General features: G+C 50.8%; 1 protein-coding gene across 2 annotated transcripts in view; it reads right to left on the bottom strand.

Annotated features, from left to right (window-relative positions):
• The window catches only part of CCDC57 (coiled-coil domain containing 57), a 116,548-nt gene that overhangs the window by 46,406 nt on the left and 53,138 nt on the right, over nucleotides 1-17,004 (bottom strand). For both annotated transcript variants that reach the window (XM_055408285.2, XM_055408284.2), the window contains exons 14-15: nucleotides 14,371-14,571; nucleotides 8,963-9,149 (exon numbers count right to left, since the gene is read on the bottom strand). In XM_055408285.2, coding sequence (XP_055264260.2) covers nucleotides 8,963-9,149; nucleotides 14,371-14,571 — 388 coding nt within the window. The remainder of the gene's footprint in view (nucleotides 1-8,962; nucleotides 9,150-14,370; nucleotides 14,572-17,004) is intronic.

The raw sequence follows: 17,004 nt of genomic DNA, 5'->3' as shown, positions 1-17,004 counted from the left end.
GTCAATGAAGCAGAAATAGATGTTTTTCTGGAACTCTCTTGCTTTCTCCATGATCCAGCGGATGTTGGCAATTTGATCTCTGGTGCCTCTGCCTTTTCTAAAACCAGCTTGAACACCTGGAAATTCATGGTTCACATATTGCTGAAGCCTGGCTTGGAGAATTTTGAGCATGATTCAAATTGTCTCTAAAGAAAATGCTGGTCTTCCTTCAGATGTTGAAATCACTTGGGTAGTCCTTATCGCCTCACTTACTAATGGGCTGAACCAGGATCATTCTCTTTTCGTTAGAAGGACAAGGGTGGAATGGGAGATTATGTCCACTCTAGATTTAGTTAACTTGGCAAATCAGCTGACTAGAATCCTAGGTGAGCCAAGACCACTAAATTCTTAATCTTTAATTTCTGAAAATGAAGGCGCCTTAACAAAACCCTTCTAGTCTCTGCTATTACTATAAAGAGCCAGGACACTGGAAAAAGGCTGCTAAAAGTGTAAGTGTTTTGGGCATCTTTAGTCCTCTAACCAGCCACTCAAACATCCTCTCAACTTCCTGTGAGGGGCTCTGAGGAATGACTGGGGCTCTCTCAATCCTCTCCTTGAATCAGCTTGGAGAAACCACTCTCCAGGTTGCAAACGAATCTCTGTCTTTACAGACCCCAGATCACACTCTCAGGGCTCAGCCCCACCACTATAAAGAAAAATACTAAATTGGTCCAAATAGTGGGGGTCTCTAATGAACCTCAACAGGGTCCTGTTTCTGAACCTCTTCCCTTTTGCTTAGACCCTTTAAAAGGTACATACCCTTTTCTCCTTAGCTCCTCCGCCCCTATTAATTTAGGCCGGGGCTTCTTGGAAAAGTATCATGCTGGAATTTCTTTCTCCCAAAAAGGGAAAAACAGTTCTAAAATTTGACAGTTGCCATCAAAATAACCAATCAGGTGAATTAAACCACCCTTTGACTTCTTTTACTTGCTCTGTCTCTGATAGCACTGGAGATGCTACTGGAAACACTGATCATTTGTCTCTATTGAATCAGCTACTACCCTCCTTATGGACAAACTGTCCAATTGATATTGGCAAAATCCTCCCATCAAGATTCAAATAGATTCCCTCAAATGCCCTCCCCAAGTAAATAAGCACTTCAATGTATAAAGTCTGTAACAGAAGAGGCTACTGGGGCTCAGGGCCTCATTATCCCCTACAGTAGTTCTTGTCTTACTCCTATTTTACTTGAGAAAAAACTCAAGTTCTCTCCATTTTTTTACTGGATTTGCATGTGGTTCACCATAATTGCATGTCCCAAACTGCAGTTCTTTGTTATTTCCAAATAAACTCCTTCTTCTGGAAAAATAACTGGCCTTTTGTTTTTTAGGTGAATACTCCTAATCAACTTGAGTGAAATAGAAAACCTGAGTCTGTAGTGGTAGAATATCTAGCAACTAATCATCCTGATAATATTATCCCTCAAAACCTCTAGGGTGGGACTTCCCTGGTGATTCAGTGGTTAAGACTCGGTGTTCCCAATGCGGGGGGCCCAGGTTTGATCCCTCACGCAGCAACTAAGGATCCTTTGTGCCACAACTAAGTCCCAGTGTAGCCAAATTAAAAAAAAAAAAGCAAAACCCTGGGACATGGCAAAATTGATACTCAGAAAGGAAATTCATATCTTAAAACTATGCAATTACTAAACAAGAAAGCATAAAATAACTGCTTAAGAAATCAGAGAAAGAATAAAATCAACCCAAGGAAAGGAACGAATAAAAATAAAATGGAAACTTCTGATAAAGACATAGAAAACCACTCACTGACTCCAAGCAGTCATCTTTGAGGAAACCCCCTGGAAGGAAGCAAAGAAATTCTAAAACACACAGGTTAATTAACACATTTAAAGTGCTCTAGGAGAGATTACAAAGAAATGGGAAGACGTGGTATTTAAAAACACAATAACTGGGCTTCCCTGGTGGCTCAGTGATAAAGAATCCGCTGGCCAATGCGGGAGACACGTGTTCTTTCCTGATTTGGGAAGAACCCACATGCTGTGAACAACTAAGTCCGTGTGTGTGTGCCTGCAGTTGCTCAGTTGTGTCTGACTCTTTGTGACCCCATGAACTGTAGACCGCCAGGCTCCTCTGTCCATGGAATTTTCCATGGCAAAAATACTGGAGTGGGTTGCCATTTCCTACTCCAGGGGATCTTCCCAACCCAGGGATCAAACCTGTGCCTCCTGTGTCTTCTGCATCTTTTGCACTGGCAGACAGATTCTTTACCACTGCACCACCTGGGAAGCCCAACTAAGCCTAAGTGCCACAACTACTGAGCCTGTGCTCTAGAGCCTGGGAGCCGCAACTGCTGAGCCCCTCTGCTGCAACTATTGAATGCAGCCTGAGAGCCCGTGCATCACAACAAGAGAAGCCACCGCAACGAGAAGCCCATGGACTTTAATTAGAGAAAAGCCTGCACAACAACGAAGACCCAGCACAACCATAAATAAACATAATTAAAAAAAAAAAAAAGACAAATAGTTGAGAAATTTAAAGAATGGAAATAAAACCAAAAAACCCAACCAACCACAAGTCTTAAGATGTGGGGAAAAAAAAAAAGCAACGAAACTCATTCCAGAGCAGGTTAAATTAAAGCAGAACAACCCTCATGGAGACACAGGATGATAGAACAGGAGCACAAATGGGTTGGAAGAAAAATCTTAAAGCAGCCATAAATGAAAGGGAGGCCACCTGCAAGGAAGAGGCTCATACTGACGCTGGCTTCTCACAAGACAACAGGGTACTGTCTGACAAAAAAGTTGTAAGAAAATGCCAATCAGAAGTCTCCTTCCAGCTATGCCATCGTTCTAGGAAGTGGTCAAAATAAAATCATTTTATGAAGACAGAGTTTACTGCCCACAGGCCCTTCTTGAAGGAAAGAATAGATCCCTGAATGTCAGATCCTTTCCCTCCAAGGCCCTCAGAACACACGAGTGAAGCTGTGCATGACCCAGGGCTTCCAGGGGTTCAGAGACGCAGAGTGTGGCACGGCACTCATAGAGAGGGGCAAACCTACCAAGAATTCATAAAATGTGACTGAAAATCACTGCTTCTCAATTAATATCGTTTACAGGACTGGAGATGCACATGTGGAATCATAATTAATAAACTAAACGTAAAGAGGTATTTTCCTATTTATGCATGTGTGCCCAATAAACAGTATTGGGTCAACCAGCTAACCACCTAGGAAAAAATAAAATAATAGATCCCTAACCTGTTTCTTTTTCACCAAATCATTTCTAGATGAATCAAAGATTCAGCAGTAAGAAAGGTGGGGGAGAGCACAAAAGAAATTCAGCAGAAAAATTACATAATGAGATACAAGTGGCCAACATACACAGATCCCACACACAGAAATGTAAAGAAATACAAATTAAAACAATGAACTAATTTTACCTAATGAAACTGGCAAAACCAGTTTCTAATGAATTTTTAGCTTCTGTGAAGCTGTGGTCAAAGAGACACTTTACTATTGTAAAAAAACACCCAAATGCGCTTTCCCTGGGGGCGGGGGTGGGGGGTAAGGAACAATTCACACCCTCCTGAGAGGCTGGTTGGAGCATGTCTGCCGGAGTCCACTGAACAGACATGTGATAGAAACAGTCCAGTGCATGGGGTCTCCTCTGGGGCCAGCTCAGTGATGTCCCCGAGGGAGGGTGTGCAGAGCTAGGCAGGAATCACTCAGTTTCAACATGAGGGTGATGTGACAGCGTGAACAAACAATCCAACAGACAGGCAGCAAAATGCAGATAAGTTCTAGTTGGCAATTTGTGCTTTTCAGTATAAATTAACTACGTCTCAGCATTCACTTTAATTTTTATAGTGAGCAAATAGCCTTTTCAAAATCAGGGGGAGGGGAAGGAAGAGCCTTTAAGAAATGTTAGATATCAAAGAATACATATTGTGTGATCCCCACTCTATGACATGCTGGAAAAGGCTGAACTACAGAGACAGGGAAAAGATGAGTGGTTGTCAGAGGTCAGGAGGGAGGGAGGGTGACCAGGTGGAGCACACAAGGTTTAAACCCACAGAACATATACCATGAAGGTGAACGCTGATGTAAAACTGCAGGACCTGGGTGATGCTGTGTCAAAGCAGTTTCACTGATTGCAATGAATGTACCATCTAGAATGGATGTGGGCTTAGCAGGAAAGAATATGCTTGCAGTGCAGGAGACCACCTGTAATGCAGCAGACTTGGGTTCCATCTCTGGGTCAGGAAGATCCCCTGAAGGAGGAAATGGCAATCCACTGCAGTAGTCTTGCCTGGGAAAATCCCAAGGAGAGAGGAATCTGGCGGGCTACAGTCTACGGGGCTGCAGAGTCGGACATGACTTAGCAACTAAACTGCACCAAGTAAATGTGGATAACAGGGGAGGTGTGCGTGTGCAGGGCAGGAAGTGTATGGGAAGTCTGTTGTCTTTTGCTGTGAATCTAAAATGACTTGCCCTCCAAAATAAAGTCTTCCAAAATTGTCAGATGTTAAGATCCCGATAACCAACACTCTAAAGAATCCCAGCTGTGTACTGGATGAAGAAAACATCACAGGCTGTTCCAATTTGGGGGAAAAGGAGAATTGGCAGCAGGAGGAAGAACAAAGTAGGGGAGAGGTGGGCCAAGTTGAAGTCCATTCGGTCTGGCCTCATGGCCTGTCCTTTTCTGGTCTTCCATTGTGCAGGCCGGCTCAGGCTGCACTGGCATCTGTCGTGGTCTTGGCCTTACCCCCAGCAGATGGTGTGATGGCCTCTATCTCAGAGGTGAGGGGTGAGAACTTGCAGCTGTGCTGATGGGAGTGCAAATGGGGCTGGGACACCTGAGGACAGGTGACGCCCCAGCACTGCCACCTACCCACTCACTTAGAGATGAGGTTCAGTTCAGTTCAGTCACTCAGTCGTGTCCGACTCTTCGCGACCCCATGAATCACAGCACGCCAGGCCTCCCTGTCCATCACCAACTCCCGGAGTACACTCAAACTCATGTCCACAGAGTCGGTGATGCGGTAGGAGAGTGAAATTCTGAGTCAGGGCCACACGCTCAATCACACGAGTCTGCCTGTCTGAAAGTGGAGATCTGAACCACATGAGCCTGCCTGTCTGTAAATGCAGATCTGAAGGCCTGGAACTGGAGAAGGGGGGATGTGGCTGGGACAGGAGCCTGATCCCAGATCGTGGGGGATGCAGGACGAAACCAGGGCCAGTGAAGGGGCGGCTCCGCTAGCTCCCTGGGAGATGAAGTCCCTTCCCAGAGGTGGACAGGTGAGGACAAGCCCTGGGGTTGACCCTGCCTGGTGGTGCTGGAACCAGAGGGAGCCTAAGTGGGCATGACTCTGCCTTGGCTGGATGGTGTCGCATTTTCAATATTGTCAAGTGATGATAACATACTTCTGTCATGGTTGGTCACTCTGTACCACTTAATGACCACAGTCACATGATTGATAACCTGGATAAATCAGCTTTGTAAAAAAACATGCAGACAGAGCAGTCTTGGTCACAACCTTTGCTGTCTCCCTATGTGGGAGAGCAGAAACCTACTGCCACACAGTACTGGGGGAGGGTGGCCTTCCCAAAAGGGAACTAATGGAGTGTGCTGGGCATTCTTAAAATAGTTTTTTCTTTTTAAGATTAATTAGTTTGGCTGTTCCAGGTCCTCATTGCTTCAGGCGGGCTTTTTCTAGTTGTGGAGAGTTTGGGGGCTACTCTCTAGTTGCTATGCTCGCTCTTTTCATTGCGGTGGCTTCTCTTGTGGAACGTGGGCTCAGCAGTTGTGGCTCCAGAGCACAGGCTCGGAAGTTGCAGCACACAGGCTTAGTTGCCCCGGGGCGTGTGGGATCCTCCCAGACTGGCATCAAACCTGTGTCCCCTGCATTGCAAGGTGGATTCTTAACCCCTGGACCACCAGGGAAGCCCTGTGCTGGGCATTCTTACAAACCACCGTGAGGCACAAGTTCACAGAGCAAACCCCTCACCCCTCTCCTCTCCTCTCCTGTTGTGCTCAAAGTGTTGGGATGGAGGTGCTTCCTTCCAGTCTGTCCTCTGTGTGCATGCGTGCACACTCTGTATATGTTCACCTGGGCCTCAGAGCACACTGTCCTGCCGGCCATTCTTCTCACAGGCTGACAAGTCTGGGCTGGCACACACATCATGTGGTCAGCAGGCTGAGCCTGGTCCAAAGAGTGTCCAAGCCCATGAGGAAACAACACAAAGTGAGGAGTTGTGAAGTAATTCGGAAGGGCCACATTTTATTGTACTTGACAAAATAATCATCCATAGTGGACTGCAGCTGAAGGGGGAAAACGGGCTGTCTCTTTCCTTTGAGAAGTGCTGTGCTGACAGAGATGGCGCCCGATGGGGATGCGGGAGACTTGTGGGCATGCGAGTGGCCCACACGCTCTCTTTTTAGAAATTTGCTTACTTATTTTTGGCTGTGCTGGGTCTTTGTTGCTGTGAGTGGACTTTCTCTTGTTGCAATGTGCAGGCTTACTGCAGTGGTTTCTCTTGTTGTGGAGCACAGGCTCTAGGATGTTAGGCTTCAGCAGTTATGGTGTATGGGCTCAGAAGTTGCAGTTCATGGGCTCCAGAGTGCAGGTTCAAGAGTTGTGTGGCAGGGGCTTAGATGCCTCGTGGCATGTGAAGTCTTCCCGGACTAGGGGTTGAATCCATGCCCCCCGTATTGGCAGGGGGACGGGACCAGCAGGGAAGTCCACCCCACATGCTGCTTGAGGGTTAAAACAGCATCCACGGTCCGATTCCAGTGTCCCAAAGATGAACCCCTAGACCTTCCTAATTGCTTTCTTACTGTAACAAAAAGCACTGCCAAACATCATTGCATATGCATCTTTTTCAGATTTGTGAGAAAATATTTTAAAAAGATCTCTACGGGAAGATTTGTATATTCAATGGGTATGATAATTTAAAAAGTTGTGAGATACAGGTAAACTGCCCTCGGAGAGGCTTCACTGATGACAGCTCCTGCGATGGGACTTTTTAGTCTGGGCGTGAACTCAACGCTAACTTACTTGCCCTCTTTAGACTCCTGCAGAGGCAAGTGGCATCCACACCCTTGTCACTTCTGGGGATTTTCTCCTGGATACAGCTGATTAGACTAAATATTCACCACGAGGGGAAAGAAAGGTTCACTGGAATAACAGGTCACAGGGGCCGGGAGGCATGGCTGTGCCTCTCTCTGGAAGCCTCGGGGGCTGAGAGGGCACCTGAGCAGTGGCAGGGCTTGGCACAGAGGCCAAGGTCAAGGAGAAGCAAGGTTCAGATGTGGGAGGGAATGCAGTGGAATTAAGAAATGGAGCCGTAAGTGAAGGCCATGAACAGGCCATGACAGGCGTGTGGGGTAGGGAGTACGAGTACACGGCATGGCCTTTTAAAGTAAAAATAGGGTTTTTAGTGAACTTGGCAGAAGATGGCCCAGAAGTGCCCCTAAGGAACAAGAAAAGTCAAACCTTCCCCTTCAACCTGTGGAACAGAAGGAGGACTAAATGGAAGGAGGGCTTTGTCAAATGGGTCCCAAGGGAAGGAGCCAGCTCCTGTGAAAGATGCCCACTGTTGCTGCTTGCACATTGATGACATCTAGAAATACACTGAGCACTGCTCACCCTTCTTCTTTCAGGGGTGGGTTCTTAGAAGGACAAAGTCTCTGAGGTAAGTCTCGCCCAGGTCCCCTACCCACAAAAGGTGGATGTGTACAGCGTTCTCCAAGTACAACTGGGGGTCATTTTACATGGACGGTTTGGTTTACCTCTGTATCTCAGGCACCTGGCACATAGCAGCCACTCAGCAAGATGTCTGCTGAAAACACAAATGACTTGTCTGCTCCCCCTTCGATTTTCCAGGGTCTTCCACACCCTCTCCCCTCAGTTCCGCTGTCGCCTTTGTGCTCCCGAGTCCCACTTCCAATCACTTGGTAATTTCAGGAGTCAACATATTAAGGCTAAATATTAATGTATTCAAAACAACTATTCTTGTTCACGCAGGTATGTGCTGGGGAGAGACCAGGGTGGATGTTCTGTCCCGTCTCCTCCCCTTCAGTGGGAAGTGCTTTCTGGACACTGCAGTGGTTGGGGGTGAGAAGGACCCAGGAGGGAAGCTGGGGCTCTCGTTAGCCGAGAGAAGCATACTGTGGATACCCTGTTGCTCTGATCTCTTTACAGGCACACTGGGGCACTCTGCCTCCAATAGGAAATGCAAGTCAGGGACCTTGCTCCTAAAGTAGGTGAGCTGTCGTGGAGAGAAGGATGGCTTAGTTTCACATCAACAACAAGGTGAAATCCCAAAGACCCGAGATTTGGAGATCATCGCAGTTACTCAAAGCTGTGGCTGGAAAAGGGCAGAGGTAGGAGCCACAGAAAGTGAGGGGGAGGCTGCAAGAAAGGGGCCGGCACCTTGGCTGCAGGAAAACCAAGGGGCTTAAAAGCAGGGAAGCTGCTGTGCTGAGACGCCGGGAGAGGCCCAACGTCTAGTAGTGCTAGTGGGTTAATTGTGGGACCTCAGGCCCGATCCATGGGTCCCTTTCTCAGAAACCAGCACCCAAGGCCCCCACGACGGGCAGCCTGGGCGTCTGCAGCCCACAGTCCGGGCTTTGGCCGCACTGTACACACTGCTGCCTTTATCCTAAGGAGACCAAGGCTGTGGCTGGCCTGGGAACACGGCAGCCTTTGCTGCCACCACAAAGCCACATAGAAACGCCAGCTGCTTCGCTAACCTGTGACATTTTTCTCACAAAACGCTGCCAGAGGGGTGGGTTCACAGGACTCCCACCGCAGAGATCAAGTCAAGTCCAGTCTGTTCTTCCTTCTGTCCCCACCCCCAGCTTGAGCTGCGCCGCCTCTCTGCCCAGCCCTCCTTGGGCCAGCCCTCCCCTGCACCCTGCACCTCCATCCCCAGAGCAGGAGCGGAGTGGGGGGGGATGACCCACCGGTGAGGTGCCCCAGCTCTGCTCGCAGCCGGTTCCCCAGCTCCAGGAGCTGCTCCTTCTCCAGGCGCAGCTGCAGGATCTTCCTGGCAGCCTCCTTGAGCTTCCTCTGGAGTTGGGGCACAGACAGGACCTGCAGGGGCCGCATCCCATGGTCCTCCGTCCCTGCGGGTCCCCCGTCTGCAGGAGCCTATGAACAAACCCACACGGCAGAGACCATCAGATGAGCCTGGGGTTGGGGGGGAAGGAGGAAGTAGGAGTGAGGGTGTGGACGGCGGGAGCCACTGCCTGTCCCACAACCCACACCATGGGGTGACGTCCCTCCAGCCTAACAGACAAACCTGTGTCCCTCCAACATGATGCGTCCACAGCAGCCTTCGCTCTCACTGGGGGGGAGGGGACGGGGGGAAGTATGTGATGAAGGTCCTCAAGGCCAAGGCTTGCCTGCCCTTGCTTACTCTGTGGCTCCCCAATCCCCTCACCACCAGTGCTTTTGTGTCTTTCCAGTGAAGACAATGAGGAAGCAGCCCAGGCCCGGGACCCATGAGGGCTACGCATGTGATCACCACCTGCTCTGCTGGCCCCTTTGTCATGGGCTGGGTGCCTGCTGTCTGTCTGGTGTGCAAGGGGGCCAGCGGAGACCCGAAGTGAGGCCTGTGACGGCAACCCAGCCTCGGTTACTCTTTCTCCAGCCCTGGCCATCTGCGCGGCTGGGTCCCTCTCCAGTGCCTCCTCTGCCCTCACTCACTAAGCACGTTGCTTCCTCTGCCTCCTCTCTGACTTCATCTGTCCAGACTCCTAACGTGGACATTTTCTCCACCTGTCCTTCAGACTTCCCTCAACCATCACAGGCTGGCCCAGGTTTCCCACCGTCCTGACCCTGACAAGAGTGCAGAGAGAAAGCAAAGGAGGCCAAAGGAAGGAGCAGTGACTGCTTGGGGTCTCAGCTTGTGGGCCGGGAGGTAGCCCTGGGAAAAACACCCAAGGTCTGAGCCCCCTTACCCGGGCGGCACCATGCAGCCCTTCACTCTACCACTGGCCCAGCTGTCCCATTTCCCACTATCCCACGGTCCAACCGTGTGGCTCTTACACACACATGCTGTCTCACCTAGAGGGATTTTTGGAATGGGGTGGGGTGTGGGAAAAAGAGAAAGGGAAAAAGGAGAACGGCTGCCTTTGTGCCGGGCAGGGACCCAGGAAGAGCCAGTGGTGTCCAAGGCCCCGAGGGAAGCAGGTGGCCTACTTAGGCATGGCTATTGCTGACACCTATGAAAAGCTGCACTGCTGCCGACCCAGCCAGGTGAACTGGCGCCAGAACGAGCAACCTGCTCTGTGTCCCTGGAACAGACCAGCACACCCTGTCCTGGCCCAGTTTCCTGGTGTGTCTTTCCGGGGCTGGCATGCACCTGTGACCTCCTATGGCCTTGGAGCCACGGTGACTGCACAGCAGTGCCTCCAGCACATGCCTGGCATGTGGTATGAAGGGGGTGTATGGAGGTGAGATGGCAAAGGGAACATCAGAGAAAGGCCTTGGCTCAGGGTCTCTGGAGTGTGACAGAGCCCCAGGCGGCTGACATGATGACCCCTTTGGAAAGTTGCACAGCCTCCAGGGGTGAAGCCCTTGGGTTGGGGGACCAGGCCAGTCAATTCTCCAGGCTTGGTCCCTCTCTACAGGGATATGCTGTAGGATTATCTCGCATTATCTGAAGTAAAATCCTGAAAACAGAGACTTTCCAAACCTCAGAACACTTAGAAATCTAAAAATCTCTTCAAAAGCAGCAGCCCTGCACCACCCCCACCCCCCACCCCCACCCCCAGCCCAGCAAAGATGGCCCCTGGCCTGAGCCGAGGAACCAACGCTGCCCAGGACATGGCACGACTTGGGGCTGGGGAGTCCTGATCTTGAATGGTCCATGTTCTTTCACACAGTGACCGCATGCGATGAGTGGGGGACTACAGCTGGGTCCCCCACACTTAAGCTCAGTTCCTGGTAAGATGAAGCTTGTTTTGATGAGTCCACAGCCTCAGCCCACAGTGACACAACGCTAATAATGACCTGAAACACCTAGGAGCTTCTACACTGCTACATTCAGGGGCCAAGGTCCCACCCTGTGACGGCAACGTCCGCCTGCCCCACCTTGCTCAGGTGCCAGTCCCAGCATCTTGGCCAGAATCCATGCAGCAGAGGGGAAGCTTGAGGCGTACTAATGACTCTATTCCCCAGGGAAGGGAGTGCCTGGGCTTCCCGGAGAAGCCCTGTGGGGAGGCTGAGAACCAGGAAGAAGCAGTACGGGCTCCCTGGGGGCAGGTTCCCAAGCTTCCAGTCAGAGACAGTGGGAGGGAGAGCAGCGCCGGCAGCCAGCACTGCCCCGTAGTGGTCGAAGCTGGGAGAAGTCCAGTAGGCGTCTTGTCTGGGATCTGGGCAGAGGGGCCCACAGGAGGGAGGGGCTTGGGTGAGCAGAGAAACAGGGTAGTGTGACCAGGCAGCCTGAGGGGAGCTCTGCGATCTGCGTGTCCCTTCCGGTCTGGGGATCTGGTCTTGATGTGGCAGAATCTCATCCCCAGGGAGAAGCTGCAGGGGTGGCCTGAGGCCCCACGCCCCTGTCTCACTGCTGGTGCTTCCTCCCCTCTCCACACACATCTCTCTCTGAACCATCTGAGGGTGAGTTGGAGACACTGCACCCCTTTATGCCCCGATACTTTAGTTTGTACTTTTTAAAATAGGGACATTCTCTTAGTAATCAGTTAAGAAAGCTGTTCAGATGGCTGACCCAACCCATCCTGAAAGCTGCATAGCCTCTAGGCGTGCAAAGGTTGAGGGGGTGGGGGACCGGCCAGGCCATCCTTTCTCTAAGCTTGATCCTCCTCTACAGGGCCATGGCATTATGACCGAACGCACAGTCCACAGGCACCTCCACCAGCTACCCAGAGGACATCCTTTATGGCCTGTTTCTCCTGCTTGGGGTCCACAATCCCACATGTCTTCCATGTCCCGAGTCCCCTCAGTCCTCAACAGAATAGGCTGTGTGTTCAGTGTCCCTCAGTCAGGATCTGTCCAAGATCTCATACTTGGAGTCAGGAGTGAGGCTGTCCCTCTCCTGTCCATTGGCCCATGATATCCATCTGTCCCAGTGTCGGCATCGGAAGCTGATCCCTTGGTAGTAGTGTCCATGGGCTGCTGCACTGGAAAGTTACTGTCTTCCCTTCACAATAAGAACTTGTGGAGAGATTCCTCATAAACAGCTTGTCCAGAATTTCAGCATCCACTGATGACCTTCCCATGGTGTCACTCCCTTCACATCCTTGGCTGACATTCTAAGTAAGAAAGAATTTCCCTCTCTCCTTCCTTTCCTTGCCAGCTTATTTGTGTCAGCATGAAAGCAAATTTTGGTAGGCAAATTATAACCGTGATTTCATGATTGACTAGTCTGGATCTGGTCAGTGGAAGCCCTTTATGCTGGCTCCTGCCCCCTTGTCATGTTTCTGCGGTGGTGGAATCAGCCTCTTACCCTGGTTCTTCTCTACAGAGCAGGAAATTCAGGAATGCGATCAAGGCACTGGCTGTGTGCTCACCCACCCTGGGGAGCCACTGTTCCTTGGCTCCCAGCGGATGGAGCCAGGATGGGTGAACACCTCTCTCTTCAAAGTAACCCATGAGTTTAACCTGGTGACTCCAACCCCAATTTCTGCCCCAGAGGTACCTCAGCCCTCCCCACCACCATTTTCCCCAGTCTCAGAAGCCTGGTGCCCACAACCTCTCCTCTCGGCACCCAACACACAGCTGGGCAATATATGAGTGGAGCCTGGATTGGGTGGGCCTGGTCTGGGCCAAGGGTTTCCTGTGCCTCCAATTTCTCACCCTAGGAGTGACCTCACCAAGGTCATGGGACACCTAGACCTGGAAGGAGGTGGGACCCTGACAGCTGTGCAGAAACTACAAGACCCAGAGAGCTCACTCAACACCCACCCTGGGAGAACAGCCATGGGCCTCAAGTTGCTTCAGATCCCAGGCTGTCTGCCAAGGGATAAGTACCTCAACTTTAATTTCCACTCATTTGCAGGGTTTCTTTCTCTTTCGCTCAAAACAGGTGGGGTCAGTGAGTTATGTGAGGGCTGCTAACAAAGGAGCTATGAGGGCCACTGGGGCTGCAGCAAGCCCCTGGCAGCACCTGGAGCAGCTGTGGCCATGGCAGGAGAGCAGACACATCACCGCTGGCAACTGCTGCCCAGCTGGGCCCGGAGTCTCTGGACTTGACTCCTGAGATACTACCGATGGCACAGAGAGTTCACTTTCCACTTCCAGTGTCCCCACAGCTCAGACTCCCTCAGCCTCCCCCTCACCAGCCCCTAAAGACACTCCTCACATGTTTGCCCCCGCCAAGGCACAGTGACCCGCCTCGTGTTCACTGGGCCAGACAGCGTCCTAGGCTGAGTAGTCTCCCTTCGAGGTCCTTCACAGCACCCGATAGTGGGTCCTGGAGTTGGGTTCCTCCTGTGTCCCTAAGTCACTCTCATAGCTTGGTCTGTGGGATGAGAGCCACTCAGCAGGGGGTGGGGTGGGTGGGGAATACAGTCAATGCTGTTTCTGCCCGAGGACTCTCAGCACCTTCCAGATATCATCTTATTGTCCCTAAAACCTTCTGTTTATGACTATCACCATCTGCAAACATAGGTAACACAGGTAACTGCAGGTTACTGCAGGAAACAGATAACTGCAGGTCACCGCAGCAATCACAGATCATCACAGGTAACTGCAGGTCACCATCTGTGATTGCAGGTAACTAACAGGTCTCAGGAGGTGTGTCACATGATGCCCTGTGACAAAAGCCATTCTTTGCAGCATTTCTATAACGGCATTCAGGAAGCGGGAAAGTAGCCTGTCTGGTAGGCATGTAGGGAAAACGTGCTGCGGTAGAACTCATGCCCTGGCTTGGGACCTTGGCCTAAACCCAACCATGGAACTGGAGGGGGACTGGGTGCCAAGGGTCTGACCAGGACCAGGACACTAGGTGGCCTGGTGGCCAATGCTCCAGGCAGTATCTCAAACACTCTGAGAAGCTCATGAGATCCACAGGGTCCACCCCTGGGGGTCCTCTGGAAGGAAGTCACCTGTTACATCCATTTCAGGGCTTCCCAGGCCCTTGAAGCACATGGTCAAGGCCTCCTGTTCTAGAGGACATGGAACAGCCCCCTTTATGTGTGTAGGCTCCCTACACAGTTTTAAATGAGGGATCTCAGCGACCTGCAGGACAAGGGTGGGGTGGCAGCCCTTTACGGCGTCTGCAGAGAACAGCCCAGACAAGGCCAACCCAGCCAGGGAAGAAGAGGGAGGGTGGGGCGGGTTCCCCACTGGCCAAGACTGCACCACAGACCAGTCCCGCACAGGATGCAGAGCACCACAGGGCACCCACCTCTCCTCCAACAGCTGCAGTATCTGAGGCCTTTGGTTGCTGCCTGCCGGCAGCGCCCCCACTTTCCTTCCAAGCTGACCCGAGATGCTTCTCCAGCTCGGCCACCTGCTTCTGCAGCTGCAGAGCCTCCAGGTGCACCTGGTCCAGCTCGTGGGGAAGCTCTCGCTGGATGGTGTCCACGTCCAGGGGTTCCTGCAGCACCTGGGAGGCCATTTTAGAGGCAATATTAGGAAAGAGGCAGGCTCTGGGAGGGGGTCTGGAACAGATCAGCAGGGAGGACAGGGAAGCAGGAGAAGGGCGGTACTAGGAGGTAGAAAGTCCAGAAATATCAGAAGGACACATGCCAGTCAACCTCCCCTCTCTGGCTTAATTCCAACCTCCATAAGACTGCAACCCTGTAACCAAGCCACTGCACTTCTGCATGAGCAACCTGGGTCAGCTGCGGGGTGGCTGGGAGGTACGTGAGCAGAGTCCAGGCCAGATCTCTGGAGCCACCCTGTCCTGCAACTGCCTCTCTGGACGTCTGCCCTCCCGGCATAAAGAGGGAAAGACAGGCAAAAAGAAAGACACACTTCTCTACACCCTCAACTTTCCCATTTTATTCTCAGGAAGATAAGATACCATCTTCCTATTCCGGAGGCTTCCACCAGGCTTCCACCTGGTGGCTCAGCTGGTAAAGTGTCCGCCTTAATGCAGGAGACCTGGGTTTAATCCCTGAGTCAGGAAGATCCCCTGGAAAAGGGAACGGTAACCCACTCCAGTATTTTTGTCTGGAGAATTCCATGGAAAGAGGAGCCTGGCAGGTCACAGTTCATGGGATCGCAAAGAGTCAGACATGACCGAGTGACTAACACTTTCCTGTTCCAGGGACTTCTATAACAAGTTTGTAATGAATATTTTATTCTTTGTCACATACACCAAAAAAGGTGATCATCTGATAAACACTGTTAAGTAAAAAACAAATAAAAAACACTTTCAGTTCAGTTCAGTTCAGTTCAGTCGCTCAGTTGTGTCCGACTCTCTGTGACCCCATGAATCACAGCACGCCAGGCCTCCCTGTCCATCACCAACTCCCGGAGTACACTCAAACTCATGTCCACAGAGTCGGTGATGCCATCCAGCCACCTCATTCTCTGTTGTCCCCTTCTCCTCCCGCCCCCAACCTTTCCCAGCATCAGAGTCTTTTCTAGTGAGTCAACTCTTTGCATGAGGTGGCCAAAGTATCGCAGTTTCAGCTTTAGCATCAGTCCTTCCAATGAACACCCAGGATTGATCTCCTTTAGAATGGGTAGACTTTTTCCCTCAGGATAATCAATTAATCTGTGATTACCAAGACAAAATTAAAAGTTCTTATTTACATATTTATTTCCTGTTTGTAGCCTGTGGGGGCATGTGAAATCCTCATGGTGGGGCAGAACTGGGAAAGGGCACAGATCTGAAGGCCCCCTCCCCTCGTATGTGACACAGGTCTGCGATCCCAGAAAGAGAAAAGTTGTCAAGTTCATCTCCACTGCAACAGCACAACTGCTCTTCAGTCAAGGTAAGGCATCTGATTTCCAGGCACTGCCTGCTCCCCACAGAAGACAGAAAGCTCCGAGCAATGTGCTGTCACTAGCCAGGAGTTCTGTTCCACAGAAGATGCAGAGTCTGTAGGATGGTGTAACCTGCATACTTATGGACTTGAAAGGACGTGGGAAAATGGCCCCATGGGAAAGAAACATCACAAGGCAACACGGAGGTGTGGACACTACCAACACCAGCAGGAAGGGCTGTGCTCCCAGGGCCATCATCAAGACCATGAAAAGATAAGTCAGGGAACGGGAGGAAAAGTCTGCAGACCGCGTATCTGACCGGAGACTTGAACCCAGAAAATAGAAAGAACTCTGACAATTCAACAATGAGACGACAAACAGCCCAATTAAATGGGCAGAGGATACTCATGAACATTTCTTCAAAAAAGACATACAAATGGCTGATAAGCACATGAAAACATGCTCAACGTCATTTTTTATCAGTTCAGTTCAGTTGTTTGGTCATGTCCGACTCTTTGCCACCCCATTTCTTTTATCAAGAAAATGCAAATGGGCCACAGTGAGGTCCACCTCAAACCTGCTAGGATGGCTAGAGTCAAAAAGACAGAAAGCAGCTGCTGCTGGTGAGGACATGAGACACAGGGGCCCTCGTGCACCTTCTGGGAGTAGAAAGTGTGCAGCCACTGTGGAAATGTTTAATGGTTCTCCAGAAAGTTAAATGTAGAATTACCCTGTGAGCAGGGATTCCACTCCGTTACATCTACCTGGAAGAACTGAAACAGGCACTTGGACAGACAGGAGTCCACCACATTGACAGCAGCCAAATGGTGGAAGCAACCCAAGTGTCCAGCAGATGAGTGGGTACACTGAATGTGGGGTTCTTAAGAGGAAGTTCGACCCCTGCTACAATATGGATGAACCCTGAGGACGTTATGCTGAGTGAAAGCAGCCAGTCACAGAAGAACAATACTGAGTGATTTCACTCATAGGAGGCTCCCAGAGGAGCCAGCTTCACAGAGACGGAAAGAGTAGAGTTTACCAGGGGCTGGGGGCAGGAAACAGGGAGTTAAGTGTTCAGTGGGGACAGAGTTTCTGTTCAAAT

Source organism: Moschus berezovskii, chromosome 20 (assembly GCF_049115385.1).
Source record: "Moschus berezovskii isolate FMDL1 chromosome 20, NW_MosBer_1.0, whole genome shotgun sequence".
NCBI classification, from domain to species: domain Eukaryota; kingdom Metazoa; phylum Chordata; class Mammalia; order Artiodactyla; family Moschidae; genus Moschus; species Moschus berezovskii.
The sequence above is the reverse complement of the archived record's forward strand: the minus strand, read 5'-3'. Positions and strand labels throughout refer to the sequence as shown.